This window comes from Lampris incognitus, chromosome 10 (genome assembly GCF_029633865.1).
Source record: "Lampris incognitus isolate fLamInc1 chromosome 10, fLamInc1.hap2, whole genome shotgun sequence".
Lineage (NCBI taxonomy): Eukaryota > Metazoa > Chordata > Actinopteri > Lampriformes > Lampridae > Lampris > Lampris incognitus.
This window is the reverse complement of record NC_079220.1, coordinates 18,622,693-18,640,905: the sequence shown is the minus strand read 5'-3', so window position 1 is coordinate 18,640,905 and position 18,213 is coordinate 18,622,693. Positions and strand designations below refer to the sequence as shown.

The following is an 18,213-nucleotide window of genomic DNA, read 5'->3' as shown; positions in this document are numbered from 1 at the left end:
CTCTGCCTGTCTCCATCCTCTTCTTGCATACTGGTCCTTTAGATCTAACAGGCCTGGAGGAAAAAATGGTTACGTTTTCAATGCGAGTAGATGGTTAGGGGTCAGAGGTTCGATGTCGTTAGGGTCCTCAAAGACCTTGGTAATGGGTCGGTCATTCAAGATTGCTTCAGTTTCACATAATACAGTGACCAAGGCTTCGTCAGTTAAGGTCTGCTGATGTAAAACATATCAGCACCTTTCTAACCAGCCTGATCATGCTTTATCAAGCATCACCGTGATATGAAGCTGTTGGTGGGTTGAAACTCCACTTGATGTCATCATGCAGTAAAGTTTTGTCAATAGTCCATACATCCATCCATCCATCCATCCATTATCTTAACCGCTTATCCTGCTCTCAGGGTCGTGGGGATGCTGGAGCTTATTCCAGCAGTCACTGGGCGGCAGGTGGAGAGACACCCTTGACAGGCCGCCAGGACATCACAGGGCCTACACCTGGGTTCGAATTACGCTGGTGGCCGGGGGTGCCCGGCATACCTAGTTCTGGCCATGGCATACCTAGGTACAAAGTTCAGGAATGCCCCATTTCTATGTGTCACCGGCACCCCCTAGTGGTGTGTCTGTAGGCTACATTACGGTACAGTACATGTGCACACGCTAGGGGGACTGTTGTTGTACTGCCCTTTCTACGTGTTGTACTTCCTAAGCGTTAACATAGATTAAACAGCCAGCCAAACTCCCTTTCAAGAGCCAGGAAAATGAGCCTTCTTGCTCCTTTAATGACTTCCAATTGTAGCAGTCAAGTTGACAACATTGAATCGGAGTGAAACTACAAATAAAAAGAGAAAATGGAAAAGTGCTTACTTAGAATACATTCCATAAACTCACATTATTAGCAGCTATGCTAACGTGTCTGACCGAGTAGCATCGCGCAGTTGCAGCGATCGAATTCAGATATCAAAACATCCAAAACTTCCTCAAAGTTACCAAAACTCATTGCATTTAAGTTATAAACGTCTTATGATCATGTGACACTTACAGTCATTGCTTTCTGAAGGCTTAACACGACAGATGAGCTAGATAGAAGTAACGTGAATTTGCGTGACAAAAGTGACCATGCTTGGTTTGTTTACATTCTAAACTTCCTGTGGTGTTACCTCTTTATACTTCCCTTATCTCTGTGGGCATCAGAACAAAGTCCCACTCAAACGTTGACACATATCAAATAGTGCATTAAGTGATGTGAACATACAAACACTTCAAGTTTAAAGTTACTTAAGAACACATAAGTTATTGTTTAGTTGACAATTATCGGATCACACATGTTCGGCTGTTTGAAGGTCGTAGTGTCAGTGTGCCTACGTCGTCGGTTGTGTGCCTCACATCAGATGAAAATTAGAAGTCAGATGGAAAATAGTATAAAATGTCGACACGAAAACAAATAGATTTGACAAAGTTTGATTTTACCAAAAGGTCAAACAACGAGAAAATGGAAAAGAAACCGAGAAAGTGGAGGAGCAGATAACGAGCAAGGCAGTTGTCCAGCTAGCGAATGCTAGCATAGCCAGTACTGCTAGCCTAGCTACAACGACGGAGTCCGGAGCAGGAGCAGCACATCGACCCTTGCCATCAGCAGCATCTGGCCCACCACCAGCAACATCTGTCCCACCACCAGCAGCATCTGGCCCACCGGAGACTGTGCCATCTAATTCAATTCAATTTATTGTCATTAAAAACAATGTGCAGACACATATTAAAAATTAAATGAGGCTTCACCAAACAGTGCAAGACAGACAGACAAACGCAGCAAACACAGTATAAGTGATACACACATGAAGACCAAAAGCTAAAAATAAGTTAAAAAAGAGCAACAGCACAAAATACTTAAAAATATCTACAGACATTCAGTGGGTAGTCAAGTTCAGGTGGGCAACAACTTGGGGAAAGAAGCTGTTTTTGAGCCTGGTAGTGCGGGCTCTGAGGCTCCTGTAGCGCCTCCCAGAGCGCAGGGGGGAGAACAGTCCAGGGTTGGGGTGGGTGGGATCTCTGCTGATCAGTGCTCAGACCCCTTCGAAGGCAGCATTTGTGATAAATGTCTTTTAAGGCTGGGAGCTGGGTACTGGTGATATGCTGGGCTGCCTTGATGACCCACATCAGAGCTTTCTGGTCTACTGAGGTGCAGTTGCCGTACCACACTGAGATGCAGCTGGTCAGGATGCTCTCTATGGTGCAGTGGTAGAAGTTGGTAAGAATTCTGGGGGATGGCGTTACATCAGACTTTCCAAAAGTGTGGAGTGCGAGCCAAAGCAAGGAGTGGCAGGAGCGACAACAATGGCTCTTTTTTCAGTGAGGGTTGCACCGGATGTTTAACATGTAAAGAGGCAAAAATACTACTTGGACCAGAGAGGGGTTCACTTATCCAGCGAGTGGGGAAAAGTAAGTGTGCATAGTGATAGTGTAAAAGTTATGCGCAACAAAATATATACACAAGGACAGGTTCGCGCACAAACAAGCCGAAGAAATGGCCAAACAGAGAAAAAGGGACGTGATGCCTAACATTATTATTGAGGCTAGTGCACACCACTTTGATGAGACAGAAGCAGCATTCAGAACCGCTTACTGTATTACAAAAGAACGGATGTAATTCACGAAGATGGGCCCCTTGATAGAACTGCAAGAACAAAACGGGTCTAAGATGGGAAACGTACTGTAACGTGCATGGATAAGTTGACACGTTGGCCGCTGGCTGACGGATCTGACCCTTCAGTCGAGCGGTTAGCGATGTCTCCTGCGGTGCGGGCGACACGGGTTCGCGTCCCGGCTGTGGCGGTTCCCGGACTGCCCCCCGAATTCGCTACAGTACATATATAGATCAGACCACTCGTGTGCCGAGATTACAACCCACTTAGCCAGCGAAATGAAACACACAATAATATCCCATCTGAAAAAAAAGCAAACTCGCCGATTAGCATCTCGGCAGATGAAAGCTCAGTGTATGTGATCACTTACCTCATCATCTACCTTAGGTCTGACATCAGTGGCAATGGTGATTTAGAAAGGGTTGCCAGTAGTTTTAAAACTGTTAAGGCTGTGTGGCAAGACTTTCCTGCTCTAGCGAAACAGCTGAAGGAAGCTAGTGATCCAAAGCGCACGGATGCCGAGAGGCGGCAGTTCAGTGGCCTTCATAATCAGCTCGTAAGCAAAGGCTTTGTTGCTGATCTTGCATGTATGAAGGACGTTCTACGCGAGCTCCAGACCCTCTCTCTAAAACTGCAGAAAAGAGATACAACTCCGAATCAGTCAAGTACTTTTTATGGTAGCGCTACCTTTACCTTCTTTCACTCACTTGGCCTAAAGGAAACTTTTCTTCTCTGTCCAACGTCGCGCCGCTGCACTGGAGGAAACCATCAATTTCTGTACCGTGGGTGTTGTACAATACAGCGCCCTCTTCAGGTGACGCGGGGCGTTCTGCTTCACTAACCCAATGTAAGTGAATGTAAGTTGAAAAAGTACCTTTGTGGAGTTAGAAAACAACGAGACAGGAGACGTGAGAGTAGACGTAGTCGAGGTAGTTTACTAGCTCCAACTTTGCATGTCATACGTTCGACAACGACACTGAACTGTGTACCGGAAGCGGAAGTGCATTATATGACCCCTCACCTCTTCCCTTAAAGGTACACTGTCCTCTTAGGTGAATGTCTCTAGTTATATAGATGTGGGTCACCACACAGCCCCCCCCCAGAATTCACCTACACAAAACAATGCAAAACAGCAAAAGCGCAAGTCATGAACATAAAAATAGACTCTACAACAGAACAGTCAATGACATAGTGCAAAGTCACGGGGAAAACAAGTGACGAGTCGGGGGGCGGACCCTGCGGCCATAACGGCTGCGCTTCACAGGAGGGGAAACAGATGGGGCCGAAACCCGGGCCATAGACGGGGCCGAAGCAGGAACAGAGGCAGGTGCCGGGGCCGACCTAGGAGGGCGTCCCCGCCGCGGGGGTAGGGCCAATTGCATTGGCTCCCCAATGTCCAAGTGAGCGGGCTTGAGACGGTCTATAGCGACCCGCTCCGGCCTGCCCCCCCATGTCCACCACAAAGTTCTTATCCCCCGCCTCCAGGACGCGGAAGGGCCCGTCGTATGGGGGCTGCAGCGGGGACCGATGGCTGTCGTGCCTAATGAAGACGTACCTCGCCGATGGCAGATCCTTGGGGACGTAGGACCGGGGGAGGCAGTGTTGAGACATCGGAACGGGAGCGAAGGCACCGGCAGCGCTCCGGGACGCACTGAGGTGAGAGGCGGCCGACCAGGGAGCCGTAGCATCCGGAAGAAACTCCCCCGGAACTCGCAGGGGCTGGCCATACACCAGCTCAGCGGAGGAGGTCTGGAGGTCTTCCTTCGGGGCCGAACGCAGGCCGAGCATGACCCATGGGAGCCGGTCCATCCAGTCGCAGCCAGTGAGGCTTGCCCGCAGAGCGGCTTTCATGTCCCGATGGAACCGCTCACAAAGTCCGTTGCTCTGCGGGTTGTACGCCGTAGTGCGGTGGATCTTCATCCCCAGGTGCTCAGCGACCGCCGTCCAGAGCTCCGAGGTAAACTGGGAGCCCCGGTCGCTCGTGATGTCACCCGGCGTGCCGAAACGGGCCACCCAGCAGCCGATGAACGCCCGTGCTACCTCTGCTGCCGTCGTGGAGGACAAGGGAATAGCCTCTGGCCACCTGGTGGCCCTGTCCACAATAGTGAGGAGGAACGTATAACCACGGGAGGGGGGCAGGGGACCCACCAGGTCAACATTGACGTGGTCAAACCGCCTCTCTGGAACCACAAACGGCGCCAAAGGGGCCTTGGTATGGCGGTGCACCTTGGCGCGTTGGCACGCCACACACGAGCCGGCCCAGGCTCTAACATCCTTACGGAGCCCAGGCCAAACAAACTTGACGCTCACCAGCTTGGTCGAGGCCTTCACTCCCGGGTGGGAAAGGCCGTGGACGGTGTCGAAAACTCGGCGCCGCCAGGAAGTAGGCACCAGGGGGCGCGGTTGACCGGTGGATATGTCACAGAGGAGGGTGGTGTTGGCCGCGTCGAACGTCACGTCCTCCAGCCGTAGCGCCGTAGGGGTCGACCGGTAGTCTTGAACGGTCGCGTCCTTGGCTTGGTCCGCTGCCATAGCGGCGTAGTCGAGTCCCAAGTGAACGGCGTTAACAACCGCCCGTGAAAGGCAGTCGGCGACGAAGTTATCCTTGCCCGACACGTGTTGTATGTCCGTGGTAAACTCGGAAACCGCCGCGAGATGGCGCTGCTGACGCCCAGACCACAGCTCTGAGGTTTTGGCCATACAGAACGTCAGCGGTTTGTGGTCCACGAAAGCGGTGAACTGTCGGCCCTCCAATAGGAACCTAAAGTGTCTGGTTGCGAGGAAGAGACCCAGTAGTTCCCTATCAAAGGTGCTGTATTTGCGCTCGCTCTCACGGAGTTGTTTACTGAAGAACGCCAACGGCTGCCAGCCCCCCCCCCACCCACTGCTCACACACGGCCCCCACGGCGTAGTCGGAGGCATCCGTTGTAAGGGCTATGGGGGCGGCAGGCGAGCTAGCAGCGCAGCGTTGGCCAGCGCGGTCTTGGCGGCCACAAAAGCCTCGTCCATCCCCGAAGACCAGTCCAGCTCGTCCTTAGACTTCTTACCCCGCAGGGCCTCATACAGGGGACGCATGATGTGGGCGGCACGGGACAGGAAACGGTTATAAAAGTTCACCATGCCCAGGAATTCCTGCAGCGACTGTACAGTGCGGGGGCGGGGGAACATGGTGACAGCCTCAACCCTGGCAGGGAGGGGAACGGCCCCCTGTGGAGTGATGTGGTGCCTGAGGAAGGTGATGGACGACTCCCCGAACTGACACTTAGCTGGGTTGATGATGAGGCCGTGTTCGCTGAGCCTGTCAAACAGCTGTCTGAGGTGCGTCATGTGTTCCTCCGCCGACGCGCTGCCCACGAGGATGTCGTCTAAGTACACAAACAAAAATGGCATGTCGCGGAGCACAGAATCCATAAGGCGCTGAAATGTCTGCGCCGCCCCTTTAAGGCCGAAAGGCATACGTAAAAACTCAAAGAGCCCAAAGGGTGTGATGACAGCCGTTTTTGGGACATCCAGTGGGTGGACCGGCACTTGGTGATACCCCCGCACTAAGTCGATTTTGGAATAGATGGCAGCGCCCGCCAGGTGGGTAGAGAAATCTTGTATGTGCGGTATGGGGTACCGGTCGGGGGTCGTGGCATTGTTTAGGTGACGGTAGTCCCCGCACGGGCGCCAACCCCTGTTGGCCTTAGTAACCATGTGAAGAGGGGAAGCCCATGGGCTGTCAGAACGGCGGACAATGCCGAGGCGCTCCATAGTCGAAAACTCCTCCCTGGCTATTGCGAGCTTGGCCGAGTCGAGGCGTCGGGCCCGGGCGTAAACTGGGGGGCCCACTGTGGTGATATGATGTTCCACGCCGTGCTTGGCCACCGCCGAGGAGAAGGTGGGTGTGGTGAGCTCGAGGAAATTTGCGAGCAGGCGTTGGTATGGATCCCCGGTGGAGAGTGTGTTAGCGAGGCACAGCGCTCCAGCGCCCCCAAGCGTGCAGGGGTATGACGCAAAAGAGACGGCATCAATCACGCGACAGTTTTTAACATCCACCAGCAGGTTGAAAGCACAGAGGAAATCCGCACCTAGGAGCGGGGTGGATACAGCAGCCATCACAAAGTCCCAGCCGAAACGTCGGCCGCCAAAACACACGTCCACATGTCTGATACCGTACGTCCGAATAGACGTGCCGTTGGCGGCGTCCATCTGGGGGCCGTGACTGTCGGTCATCGTGTCCACAGCTTGTGCTGGTAGTATGCTGCGTTGAGCGCCAGAGTCAACAAGCAGCCGCCGGCCCGACAAGGAGTCTCTGATGAACAACAGCTTGCAGTCACGGCCGGCGCCCATAGCCGTTAACGAGCGCCGGCCTTGGCGTTTCCCTGAACCCTGTAACTGCAGGGTTTGCGACACCGTTTTGCTTTTCCCCAAACCTGGCATGGTAATAACAGAGCCCGTCGTCAGGTTGGCGGCGGGCTGTCACCGCAGCCGCGGTGTCCATATAGTCGTACACAGGTGGTGGTGGGGCGGTCTGGTGGGGTAGCAGGACATGCACAAACTGTTGCCGGTTGGCCAGGAAAACCCTGTCTGCTTCAGCAGCCAGAGAACGGTAGTCCTTGGAGGCAGCGAGAGGAGAACTGGCCAGTAATGTGCGTACAGGTGCGGGGAGCTGCCTCAAAAAAATGTGTGTGAAAAGAAAGGCCGGATCAGCCGATCCCAGCACAGACAGCATTTTTTCCATTAACTCAGACGGTTTGCCGTCGCCGAGGCCATTCGGGGACAGTAAACGGTCTGCCTTCTCCAGCTCCGACAGTTCAAATAGTTTCAGGAGGAATGTCTTTATAGCATCGTACTTGCCAGCAGCTGGCGGAGCTTCCAACAGTGTCATTGCTCGCGCCGTTGTCGATGCGTCTAACGCCGCCACTACGTGGAAGTACTGCGTTGCATCCTGCGTTATCCCTCTCAGCTGGAACTGGGCTTCCACATGTTGAAACCACGGCCGTGGATTATGCTGCCAAAAGTCGGGTAGCTTCACAGTAGCGGTGTAAATGCTAGCATTAGCAATAGCCATGTTGTTAGCACCGGCGTCGTCGTTGTCAGACATACTCGTATTAGTAGTTCGATCACGTCGGGGTCACCAATGTGGAGTTAGAAAACAACGAGACAGGAGACGTGAGAGTAGACATAGTCGAGGTAGTTTACTAGCTCCAACTTTGCATGTCATATGTTCGACAACGACACTGAACTGTGTACCGGAAGCGGAAGTGCATTATATGACCCCTCACCTCTTCCCTTAAAGGTACACTGTCCTCTTAGGTGAATGTCTCTAGTTATATAGATGTGGGTCACCACACCTTACACATTTTGTTGATTGGACAGTTATGTTTTAATCATTCATTCATTCATCAGCCGCTTCTCCGGGGTCGGGTCGCAGTGGCAGCAAGCTAAGTAGGGCACTCCAGACGTCTCTCTCCTCAGCAACGCCCGCCAGCTTCTCCTGGGGGATTCCAAGGCGTTCCCAGGCCAGATTGGACATGTAGTCCCTCCAGTGAGTTCTGGGTCGACCCCGGGGTCTCCTCCCAGTTGTCTGTGCCCGGTAAATCTCCAAAGGCAGTCAAGCAGTCAAGGAGACCACAGCCCCACAAAATCCTGGAGAGGTCCGCAGTTTCCTGGGCCTTGTCACATACTGTGGTCGGGGCTGTGTCAGGGTAGCTGACACAGCCCCTCAGAGAGCTCACAAAGAAGGACCAATTGTGGAACTGGTCCCCCGCACACCAGGCCGCATTTGACACAAAAGTACCCTGAGCAGCGACACAGTGATAGCCTACTTTGACCAATCAAAACACACAGAGGTTGTCGTGGACGCAAGCCCTGTAGGCCTTAGGGCTATTCTAACCCAAACTGACTCTGATGGTAGACTACACACACTCACCTACACCAGCAAAACGTTGTCACCTGTGGAACAGAGATACTCACAGACTGAGAGGGAGGCCCTAGCTGTGATTTGGGGTTGCCTTCACTTCCAACTCTATCTACTTGGATGCACTTTCACAGCCGTTACAGACCACAAGCCGCTCGTGCCCATGTTCAACAAGCCATCGTCCTCCCCTCCTCCCAGAATCGAATGATGGTTGCTGAAACTGCAAAACTTCAGCTTCTCTGTGGTCTACAGGGCAGGTGCCAGTGCCCCAGCAGACTATTTCTCCAAGCACCCTGTTTCCACACTTGAGTCCAAGGACACACATGCCACTGAGCTGGCTAAAGCCCATGTGCACTTCATCGTCAACCACAATGTGCCCCATGCCATGACACTATAGAAGATTCGTGCTGCCACACAATCTGACCCATGCCTCCAAAGGGTTATGACGGCTGTCAGGACTGGACAGTGGCACACTCTTCTGGAACAGACAGCGGACATGTCTCCAGTCCAGCAATCAGCTCGCCGGTGTTTTCACGCAAAGAAATCAGAGCTAATTGTGTCTGCATCTGATCTCTTGCTGAGAGGGAATAAATTTGTAATACCTTCCTCACCGCACAACCGGGTGATAGACATCGCCCATGAAGGCCACCAGGGGGTGGTGAAAACAAAGAAACTACTCTGGGAGAAAGTGTGGTTCCCAGGAATCGACCAAAAAAAAGGCAGAGGACTGCATCAAAACCTGTCTTGTCTGCCAGGCAGTAACAAACACGACACAGTCTCACGCACCACTTCAGATGACTCCTCTGCCAGCTGCACCTTGGACTGAAGTGACTATTGACTTTTGCTCCTTGCCAAATGGAGAGTACCTACTTGTAGTGATGGATGATTACTCAAGGTTCCCTGAGGTGGAGACAGTATCCACCACATCTGCCAAAGCTGTAATACCAAAGCTAGACAAAATCTTCTCAGCATATGGCATTCCAGAAGTCCTCAAGAGCGACAATGGTCCACCGTTCAACTCTGAAGAGTTCTCCCGGTTTACTACGTAACTGGGATTCCACCACAGAAAGATAACTCCATACTGGCCCCAAGCAAATGGCGACGTGGAAAGATTCATAAAGACCCTGAAAAAAACACTCAGGATTGCAACACTGGAGCACAAAAACACTCAACAAGAACTGAATCGCTTCCTGAGAGCATACAGAACAATACCGCACTGCTCCACTGGGACGCCCCCTGCCACAGCAATGTTCAGTAGGCAAGTGCGCACAACACTGCCCAGTGTCCAGTCCAAGTTCCAATCCCCTTTCCATCCTGATCTGTTCCAAGTCATTGCAGTCAAAGGAACAATGGTCACTGCACAACATGAGCAGCGAGTGGTGACAAGGAACACATCACACTTCAAGCAAGTGCCCCCCTCACTAGCTCGACCTATGCCCGCCACTACAGAACATGACAGCATCATGCCTCAACAGACTGAACGCGTAGGTGGTCCTAGCGGGTTTGCCCACACCGACACGGACAGGGCACCCCCAATGGCACCATCGGGCCCAGAGACCCCTGGCATCCCTCGCTACCCATGGAGCGTAGTTCAGAAGCGGCCAGAGTACAAGACTTTATACTAAGCTAAAACAGTTAGTAGTCACAGAAAACCGTTTGTTTCTGCTGTTGCATACTAAAAGAAAAAAAGAAACACTGTTTGTAGTCAAAGAAAATTGTTTTGTTTATTTTTATGTCTTCCCCTTTTGCCAAGTATGTTTTGTTGTTTTGTTTGGAAATGTTGGAGGGATGTGATGTTCAGACTTTAATAGAGAATACCTCTTTAAGAGAAGGAAGGGGTTATGGGACGAGTACGGAAGTAGGAGGGCGGAACAAGCATGTATGCAGGACACACAGCATGGATGTATGAACAACAGAACGAGAGTGATAAAATAAAGCCCCACTTATTCGTTCACAGTCGTCCCATGTATTTGAGGACATTACAGAGCACAACATTGACTTCCATTAAGTCCAACGCTGTGCACAGTACCCACATCTCAAACCAATGGAACAGCTAGGGGGATAAGGTGGAATGGGAGGCTCGTAGCATGAATGCAGGGTCAAAAAATCTGAAGGAACTGCTTGATGCTATTAAATCGGCACAGACCAACAAGACCCCGGAGTGCTGTAAGCTGTGGAGAAAAAATAGCAAAAAAACGGGAGAGTTGTTTATGGATCTGTGATTTATTACCGAGTATTCTGGCTGTCATGATGACAGCAAAGACCTTAAATCAGTATTCTTCAAAAGGTTTGCAAATGGATTAAAAAAAAGAAAATCACTACTCTGATTTTTTTTTGTGTGTGTGTGTGGAAGGCCTGTATGTATGCTCAATTTGTGACATTTAACAACAGGCCCTTACTCTAGCTAACCTTCATTTTCACACATGCACAACAAATCACTTGTTTTAGTTGCTGTAGATTAAATATGAGTTGTTTCACCAATCCATCCATCCATCCATCCATCATCCAAGCCACTTATCCCAATCGGGGTCACGGAGATGCCGGAGCCCATCCCAGCAGTCATTGGGTGGCAGGCGGGGAGACACCCTGTACAGACTGCCAGTCCACTCAACCCTAATTTTGGCAACCTTCTAGCGTGACAGGTAGGGTAGGTGCTAACATGGGACAATTATCTATATGCTGTCCCCACACACTCACAGATATCGTTTGAAACAAATACTGGTACGTTTCAATTGATTGTGGTTATTCATTAAATATTATTTAAGTTGTGATTTGGCCAAGGTAAGAAGTCATGAGATGGCAATCTTGCAATATGAGATGGCTATCAAATTATACTGATAGCTTTTGCACTTTTTGTGGATTTGGCAGAACTCAAAAGATTCAGAAAGACAACTTCTCCAAAAAGAGTCATATTGTTTAATAGTATGAACAGCTTCCAACCAATGCAAAAATATCCATCCATCCATCAATCCATCCATGATCCGACCCGCTTATCCTACTCTCAGGATCGCAGGGATGCTGGAGCCTATCCCAGCAGTCATTGGGCGGCAGGCGGGGAGAAACCCTGGACAGGCCATCACACACACACACACACACACATTCATACCTAGGAGCAATTTAGTATGGCTGATTCACCTGACCTACATGTCTTTGGACTGTGTGGGGGGGGGGGGGGTCGGAGCACCCAGAGAAAACCCACGCAGACATGGGGAGAACATGCAAACTACACAGAGGACAAACCGGGACAACCCCCACAGTTGGACTACCCTGGGAATCGAACCCAGGACCTTCTTGCTGTGAGGTGACTGTGCTAATCACTGCACTGCAATGCAAAATATCAAGCAACAAAAAAAAAAACCCAGAAGACAAAACTATTTTTAAGCTTATTCTCATTGAAAATATAAAACGAATCTAAAGGTTAAAAACATGTTAGTCTGATACAGGCCTGTTTCTAAAAGAAACCCACAGAAGTCTTACAGCAGCATCCTCATTGTAATAACAGGTTGCCGAACCATTGTAAAAGCATACACACACACAGAAATAAATTATAAAGTACACAGATGAGGCATCACCAAGTAATTTAAAATAGAATAAATTCAAAACAGAATTGGGGATTCTGCTCAGTCAGTACAAAAGGAACACTTTTCTGTAAAAGAAACATGTAAACATGGGAAGGCACTCACATAAGGCTGCAGGACAGTATAAACTGAATTCAAGCACTTTTTCATCACACCTAAATGTCAGACAAAAGGCTTATCTTATAAAGGGTATTACTTTAGTAACCTAAAAAAATACTTTTTTTCCCCTTTGGATAAGTGAACCAATTATGCAGAGCGTTGCAGCTGTACCCCATGTGAGGATCCTCTTGAGGATCATGTTGAGTCTTTAAAACTGATCAGTTGCAGCACAGCTGTTCTGGAAAACATAGTAAAACCTGAAGTTGCATTTGTTAATGGGCTAAGACCCTTATTAATCTTGAAGTTTAGACAACGACGAAAAAACAAACTAATATTCTGAAAATCAAAACTGAAATCGAACTGACTGTGTATCCTTTTTTGGAGAAAACTACACAGCAGAACTCCAAATACACATGAAGCCAACAGATACCCTGCTGTTGATGCAGGGTATCAGTGGCAGGGTTACATCACAGCATATTAAAATTAAAAAATGAGGAAGTCATCTGATTCAAGCAACACTTGTGTCTTTATAAAATAGCAGTTTTTAAGATGGTTTCCTTCAACAAAAAAGTTGCAAGCCAAAACGTTCCTTGTCCAGACAACTTGTATTGGCTACCCAAATGAAAAACTCATACATAAACACAGCCAGGAGAAAATCACAGTACAGGCTTCTGCAGCAGCCATAATTTTTCTGCTACCTAATCTTGATCTCAAAGCAGAGGCAGTTGCAGGATTCACACTCAGGAGGCTGGCAGGTACAAGCACAGTCCCATCCAGCACACTGAGAAACAAACACATAGTAAGATAAGATTAACCCAAGAGATGAACATCAGTTCATGCTAGATGTTTCATGTTGTGTATGACAAGATGGGTGTCAGGCCTGTAACTCGCAGCCTGGCGGGTGTGTAGGTTCCAGCGTATAAGCTATGTATCAGTCAATCCAAAAGGAACTCACACACCAATGCCAATGTAGCAAAAAGTAGATTTACAAGAAATACAAAAACAGAAAACGGTGCAGAGTGCTACCTGAGAATGGTCTGAGACCAAAAACGTTTTGGACCAGGTATCACTCTGCACCTTTTCCTTTTCTTGTATTAAAAAAGTCTACTTTTTTTCCTACATTAGCATTTGATGGTGTGCAAGTTCCTTTTGGATTGACAGATGTTTCATATTGGACATATTACTGACAAGTCATAATGCCCAACTAATGCTAATACACACACACACACACAAACCAGTATAATATCAGACAATTTGCAGGACTTTTAGGATAGTATACATGTAAGGGCGATTATTATCAGGTTGACAATCAGGTCATCGTAGGCTGTGAGCCTATCCTATTTATCTGTTGAGTCCATGCTACAGCCACCATTTTCCTGTGAAAGTAACCTTGAGTAAGACTAAGCCCCCAACAGTGTCAGGGTTTCCATCATCTTGCTGCCCTTGCACTGTTAGTTCCCTGATGATATAGACATGAATGTGAGGCTAATACTCCTGACACATTGCTAATGTCTCAGGAGACATATATGTCTTCTAAGACATTAAAGTGTCACACTCCAAAGATTATTGCATTATTTTTTACCTATATGAATCTCTACTGGTAAGAAGGACCCATGACAAATTTCTAAGCAATCAGACAACCAATTACTATTGTACACCTTTAACTTGAATTTATGTGATCTTGAATCAACTTTAAAATAACAGTAAAGGAAGTGTTACTTTGAGCCAGGCAATAGTTTTGAGGTAAATTGAGCAAAATTAAGGTTCCCAAGGAGAAAAGAAAGACTCAACCTAGCTGAGTTTCATAATGGCCAGGAACTTATAAACCACCATTGTTTTAGCTCTGAATTGGATTTACTCACTCTGCTCTTTCACTACTACCAATCCATTTAGGGATTCTACCAGTTGAAGCTATGTGTCTTCCTTTCCTCCTCTATGGCATTGACTATTTTCTTGTCCTCCAAAGTTGCACCGAAAGATTTTGGTAATTGTAACACTTTTTTTTTTTAAAGAAAAATCTCTGCTTCTTCATCATGGATTACAATTTCAGATTTGTTTCTTTTTTTTTTTAGCTTGTAAAACCGCAAAGCACACAAAATTAAAGTGTAGCATGACCACTTTTACTAAAATTAGTTGTTCAACTCAACATAAATCACAGCAGAGTCATTTAAAACTTGGACTTGGAAAATTTAAACCCAGATTTACAAAATTCTGATTATGACCGATATAAGATTAAATTAAACCCAATTGGTACAATTTGTTCTAAATTCAGTTTTCCTTAGCTGATCACCATATTTCTAAGATTCTACCCAAAAGCAACATGTGACGGCAATGCATGACTTGCTCATAATCTTTCTTGATTTACCACTTACAGAGGGAGAAGGGCATGTCTGGTCCAGACATGAGCGGAGGGACGGTGGGCGACAATCACACGATTCAGCCCATGCGAAGCATTGTTCACATGGGGAAATGTTTGGACAGCATTCTCCCCACATGAAAGAGCACTGGTCCTTTGAGAACAAAAGAGATATGACACATTGTCACTTTGTCATGCTTCAATCCAGCGGTTCTTAATTTGCTCCTCGGGTACCAAAAGTACTGCTGGCTTTCTATTCCAACAGGTAAACCCTCCCCAGTTGGATGCTGGAATAACTGGAGCAACAGGTGAATATACTACCTGGCAGAACAGAAAACCAGCAGCACTGTTGGTGCCCATTATCCTAAACTACCACTGCTTGAATCCATTTCATGAAACTGTTGTGCCTTTGCTTGGGTGTAATTCTAGCGATAGCTGGATAGCCATGACCAGAACACATTATCTCTATGTATGATGGAATGAAAAAGTTTTTCATTCTTGATTAAATAACTAATTTAGTAATCTAGTAAGATTAAGTAATTAAATACATATTTTAAATACATCTAATTGAAATACTGCCCATCTCTGAGTGTGCATGAGTCAAGTCAGTTTTTCTAAGCTGTAAAGTATGTACATTTTAAAACGTTGGACGCAATTCTGTGCAACAATTTTAAAAAAATAGTAAATGTTATAGAACATTACAAAAGTGAGTTTGAGACAAATGGCTCACTCACAAGCCAGTGAAATGAAAATGAGATATAAGGTATGACTTAAACAATGTGTTATTTTATTACATGTATGTCAGCCCTGTGTGATGGCCTGGCGGCCTGTCCAGGGTGTCTCCCCGCCTGCCATCCAATGACTGCTGGGATAAGCTCCAGCATCCTCGCGACCCTGAGAGCAGGACAAGCGGTTGGATAATGGATTAAACAATGTAATATTGGGGTGGTTCAAATTGGGGGGCGAGGGGGCTGTTTCTGAATTTGGGAGACACTACTTCAAAAGTTTGGTCACCAGGGGCTTATGACTTATAAATTAAGAACAGACTTCTCAAGTGAGTCGTGAAGTGCACTGAGAACCAGTTGAGAGAAGCAAATGCAGTGATCATGTGGTCCTTTTTCATTCATCCAGTCAAAAACCTAGCTTCCAAATTATGCAAGGAGCTCAAGTGGCTTTGTCTGATTGATTGATCTGAATAGGACAAGACTGCAGTATTTTGTATGACAATTGTAAAGTGGCACCAGGTAACTTTTTTGCTTTAACATGTCATTAGATTCATTTTGGTCACATGGCGATGGCTATGGGAGAATGACACAATCGTCGTTTAGATTAGTCCTCCAGAAGCCTTGTTTTTGCTATGCAGTTTGTCTGCCACTGTGCATGAAAAATTCCCAGGAAATATAGGGATTTCTTTACAGTACACATATAAGTATAGAAATGTTACGCTACCTTGTCTGTGAACATTGCTCCACTTCCTCCATGATGGTCTTTGAAGCTTATGGCTTGTAAATAAATGTGCTATGCTATGAAGAAAAATAAAACGCCCCGTGGTTGTCTTTGCAACATTTGATGTAAAATACATGACCAAATTCCAAAAAAGTTACCTTGTGCTGCTTTGAATGAATGTTGTGAAGCATCGCTGGACAGGTTTTTAAAGAAATAGAACTTTCCCTTGGTACAAAACCGAACATTTGTTAAATGATTTTCTTAAGTGTTGTAAACTTAAATAAGCTTTGATTCTTCATATATTTTATAATTCCATCAAAATTATGTTATCCTCTTTCAATGTTGTATTCTGTAAATTGTGTAAACACAACATCCATTGCACATTGTCTGCCTTGGGAGAGCGATCCCTCCCCTGTTGCTCTCTCTGAGGTTTCTTCCTATTTTTTCTCCCCGTTAAAGGTTTTTGTTGTTGTTGTTGTTGTTTTGTTTTTGTTTTTTTTTGTAGGAAGTTGTTCCTTATCCGATGTGAAGGTCTAAGGACAGGATGTTGTGTTGCTGTAAAGCCCCCTGAGGCAAATTTGTAATTTGTGATATTGGGTTATACAAATAAAACTGACTTGACTTGATTCACAATGATGTGATTTTACAAAGTTCCCACAAGTCCCGTTGAGACAGCAGCACAAACCTTGAGGCAATGCCGAAACCACAGCGCCATTGCGACGACGACCATGTAAAGACCCACTGTAATGATGAGCACTGCGGGGAGGGGAAGCGAGAGCCCCCAGATGGGCAGCACCTACAGAGAGGAAGGAGGGGGATGTCGAGACAAGAGTGGAAGATTGTTGTCGAAACAAAAATGTGTGTTACTCAACTTTCCCCTAAAGCAGACCAAAAAAAGTCTTCGGTGTTAACTGAAAAAAAAACGTCCAAGCACGCAACGTATTTGAATCTTTCTCACCACCATGGTTTCCGTCTGAGAGGACATCACTCGGGTACCGCAGCATCTCTGGAGGATTTACAGGAAAGGCGGGCAGGCAGCGGAGTCAGGTCGGGCAGGCAGCGGAGTCAGGTCGGGCAAGCCGTCAGACTTATTAGAAACGAATACTACAGTACACCCAATTGTTAAGTCACTTTTTTTGTGTGCGTAACCTGCGATCGGTGCCGTTGTTCATCAAGCTAGCCCGTGTTTCGGCTATGGCTTTTAAAGGCTGCGCCAGAGAGCGACCAGTTGCCGACGGACTTCGACAAGTTCAACGCAAATACACCGCATCGGCTAAACGCTACCACGTTTGTCTTGCATAAGGAGGTTTTTAAAGACATGAATATTACTCCAGTTACTTGTAGTAACTCCAGATTTATTGCACGGTAGCTAACGCTCACAGAAAGCACAGTAACCTTAGTTACCCTTACTACATTCGGATCACTCAGCAATGTGTCATCTCACCATTTTGCGTGGTCCAATGTTCTCATAGTAAGCACATTTATGCAGCGCTTGTGTAGGTCGGCGGATTTGTTGGATATTCAGCCACTCGCCGCCCTTCCCTCTTCCGTAGCAACTAGCTTGCGGTTGCCATAGGAACGGGCGGGTCCTTAAAAGGACCAAAAAGGTTACGCTAAAATGCTCAAGCAGCCGACCGAAACACAACTGCAACTTTCCCCAGGCATAACAATTTTTTTCAATTAGAAAATATAATCAGAAGTGCACATAACAGAAAAACGACACATTTACGGATAGTTTTGCTGTTAGTAATATGTATGTAATCGAGTCAGCTATTAACCAATATAAGCGTAATAGTTGCATGCTGCATTAACTGTATCCGTAAAAATACTCACAAATGATATTCAGAATGAAAACATATGCAGAAAGTTAAGTCAGGGAGACAAGACAAAAGAGAGAGAGAGAGAGAGAGAGAGAGAGAGAGAGAGAGAGAGAGAGAGAGAGAGAGAGAGAGAGAGAGAGAGAGAGAGAGAGAGAGAGAGAGAGAGAGAGAGAGAGAGAGAGAGAGAGAGAGAGGGAGGGAGGGAGGGGGGGGGGACAGAGAGCTTGATGTGGTTTGCAGCGCTGATGGTAGTGGTCATGGTGGTAGGGCTGGCGGTGGTATTTCTTGGAGGGGAAGGAGGAAAGTTTCCCACTGTAGCCAGAAGAAAAGCCTTAAAACTGGAGATTTGTTTGAAGGAAGTAATGTTGACTTGACC

At 47.4% G+C, this 18,213-nt stretch overlaps 1 protein-coding gene across 2 annotated transcripts; it reads right to left on the bottom strand.

The window, feature by feature from the left end:
- Positions 1–12,683: 12,683 nt before the first annotated feature.
- Positions 12,684–17,598, bottom strand: si:ch211-198p11.6 (uncharacterized). Of its 2 annotated transcripts, XM_056288740.1 has the most exons (5): positions 17,462–17,598; positions 16,976–17,121; positions 16,703–16,813; positions 14,588–14,725; positions 12,684–12,996 (listed from the first exon to the last, which is right to left on the bottom strand). In XM_056288740.1, the coding sequence occupies exons 2-5, from the start codon at positions 17,000–17,002 to the stop codon at positions 12,910–12,912; spliced, it is 363 nt and encodes a 120-aa protein (XP_056144715.1). In that variant the 5' UTR covers positions 17,003–17,121; positions 17,462–17,598; the 3' UTR covers positions 12,684–12,909. The 2 variants fall into 2 exon arrangements, with proteins under 2 accessions (XP_056144715.1, XP_056144714.1); XM_056288739.1 differs by lacking the exon at positions 17,462–17,598 and having other exon boundaries at positions 16,976–17,378.
- Between the last annotated feature and the right edge of the window lie 615 nt (positions 17,599–18,213).

Bases quoted from the DNA above. Each gene is read 5' to 3' on its own strand.
- si:ch211-198p11.6 (XM_056288740.1), bottom strand. From the start codon at position 17,002: ATGTCCTCTCAGACGGAAACCATGGTG. The intron at 16,814-16,975 runs GTGAGAAAGATT...TCCTCTCTGTAG, and splicing joins CTCAGACGGAAACCATGGTG to GTGCTGCCCATCTGGGGGCT. The intron at 14,726-16,702 runs GTTTGTGCTGCT...TTGTTCTCAAAG, and splicing joins GGTTTCGGCATTGCCTCAAG to GACCAGTGCTCTTTCATGTG.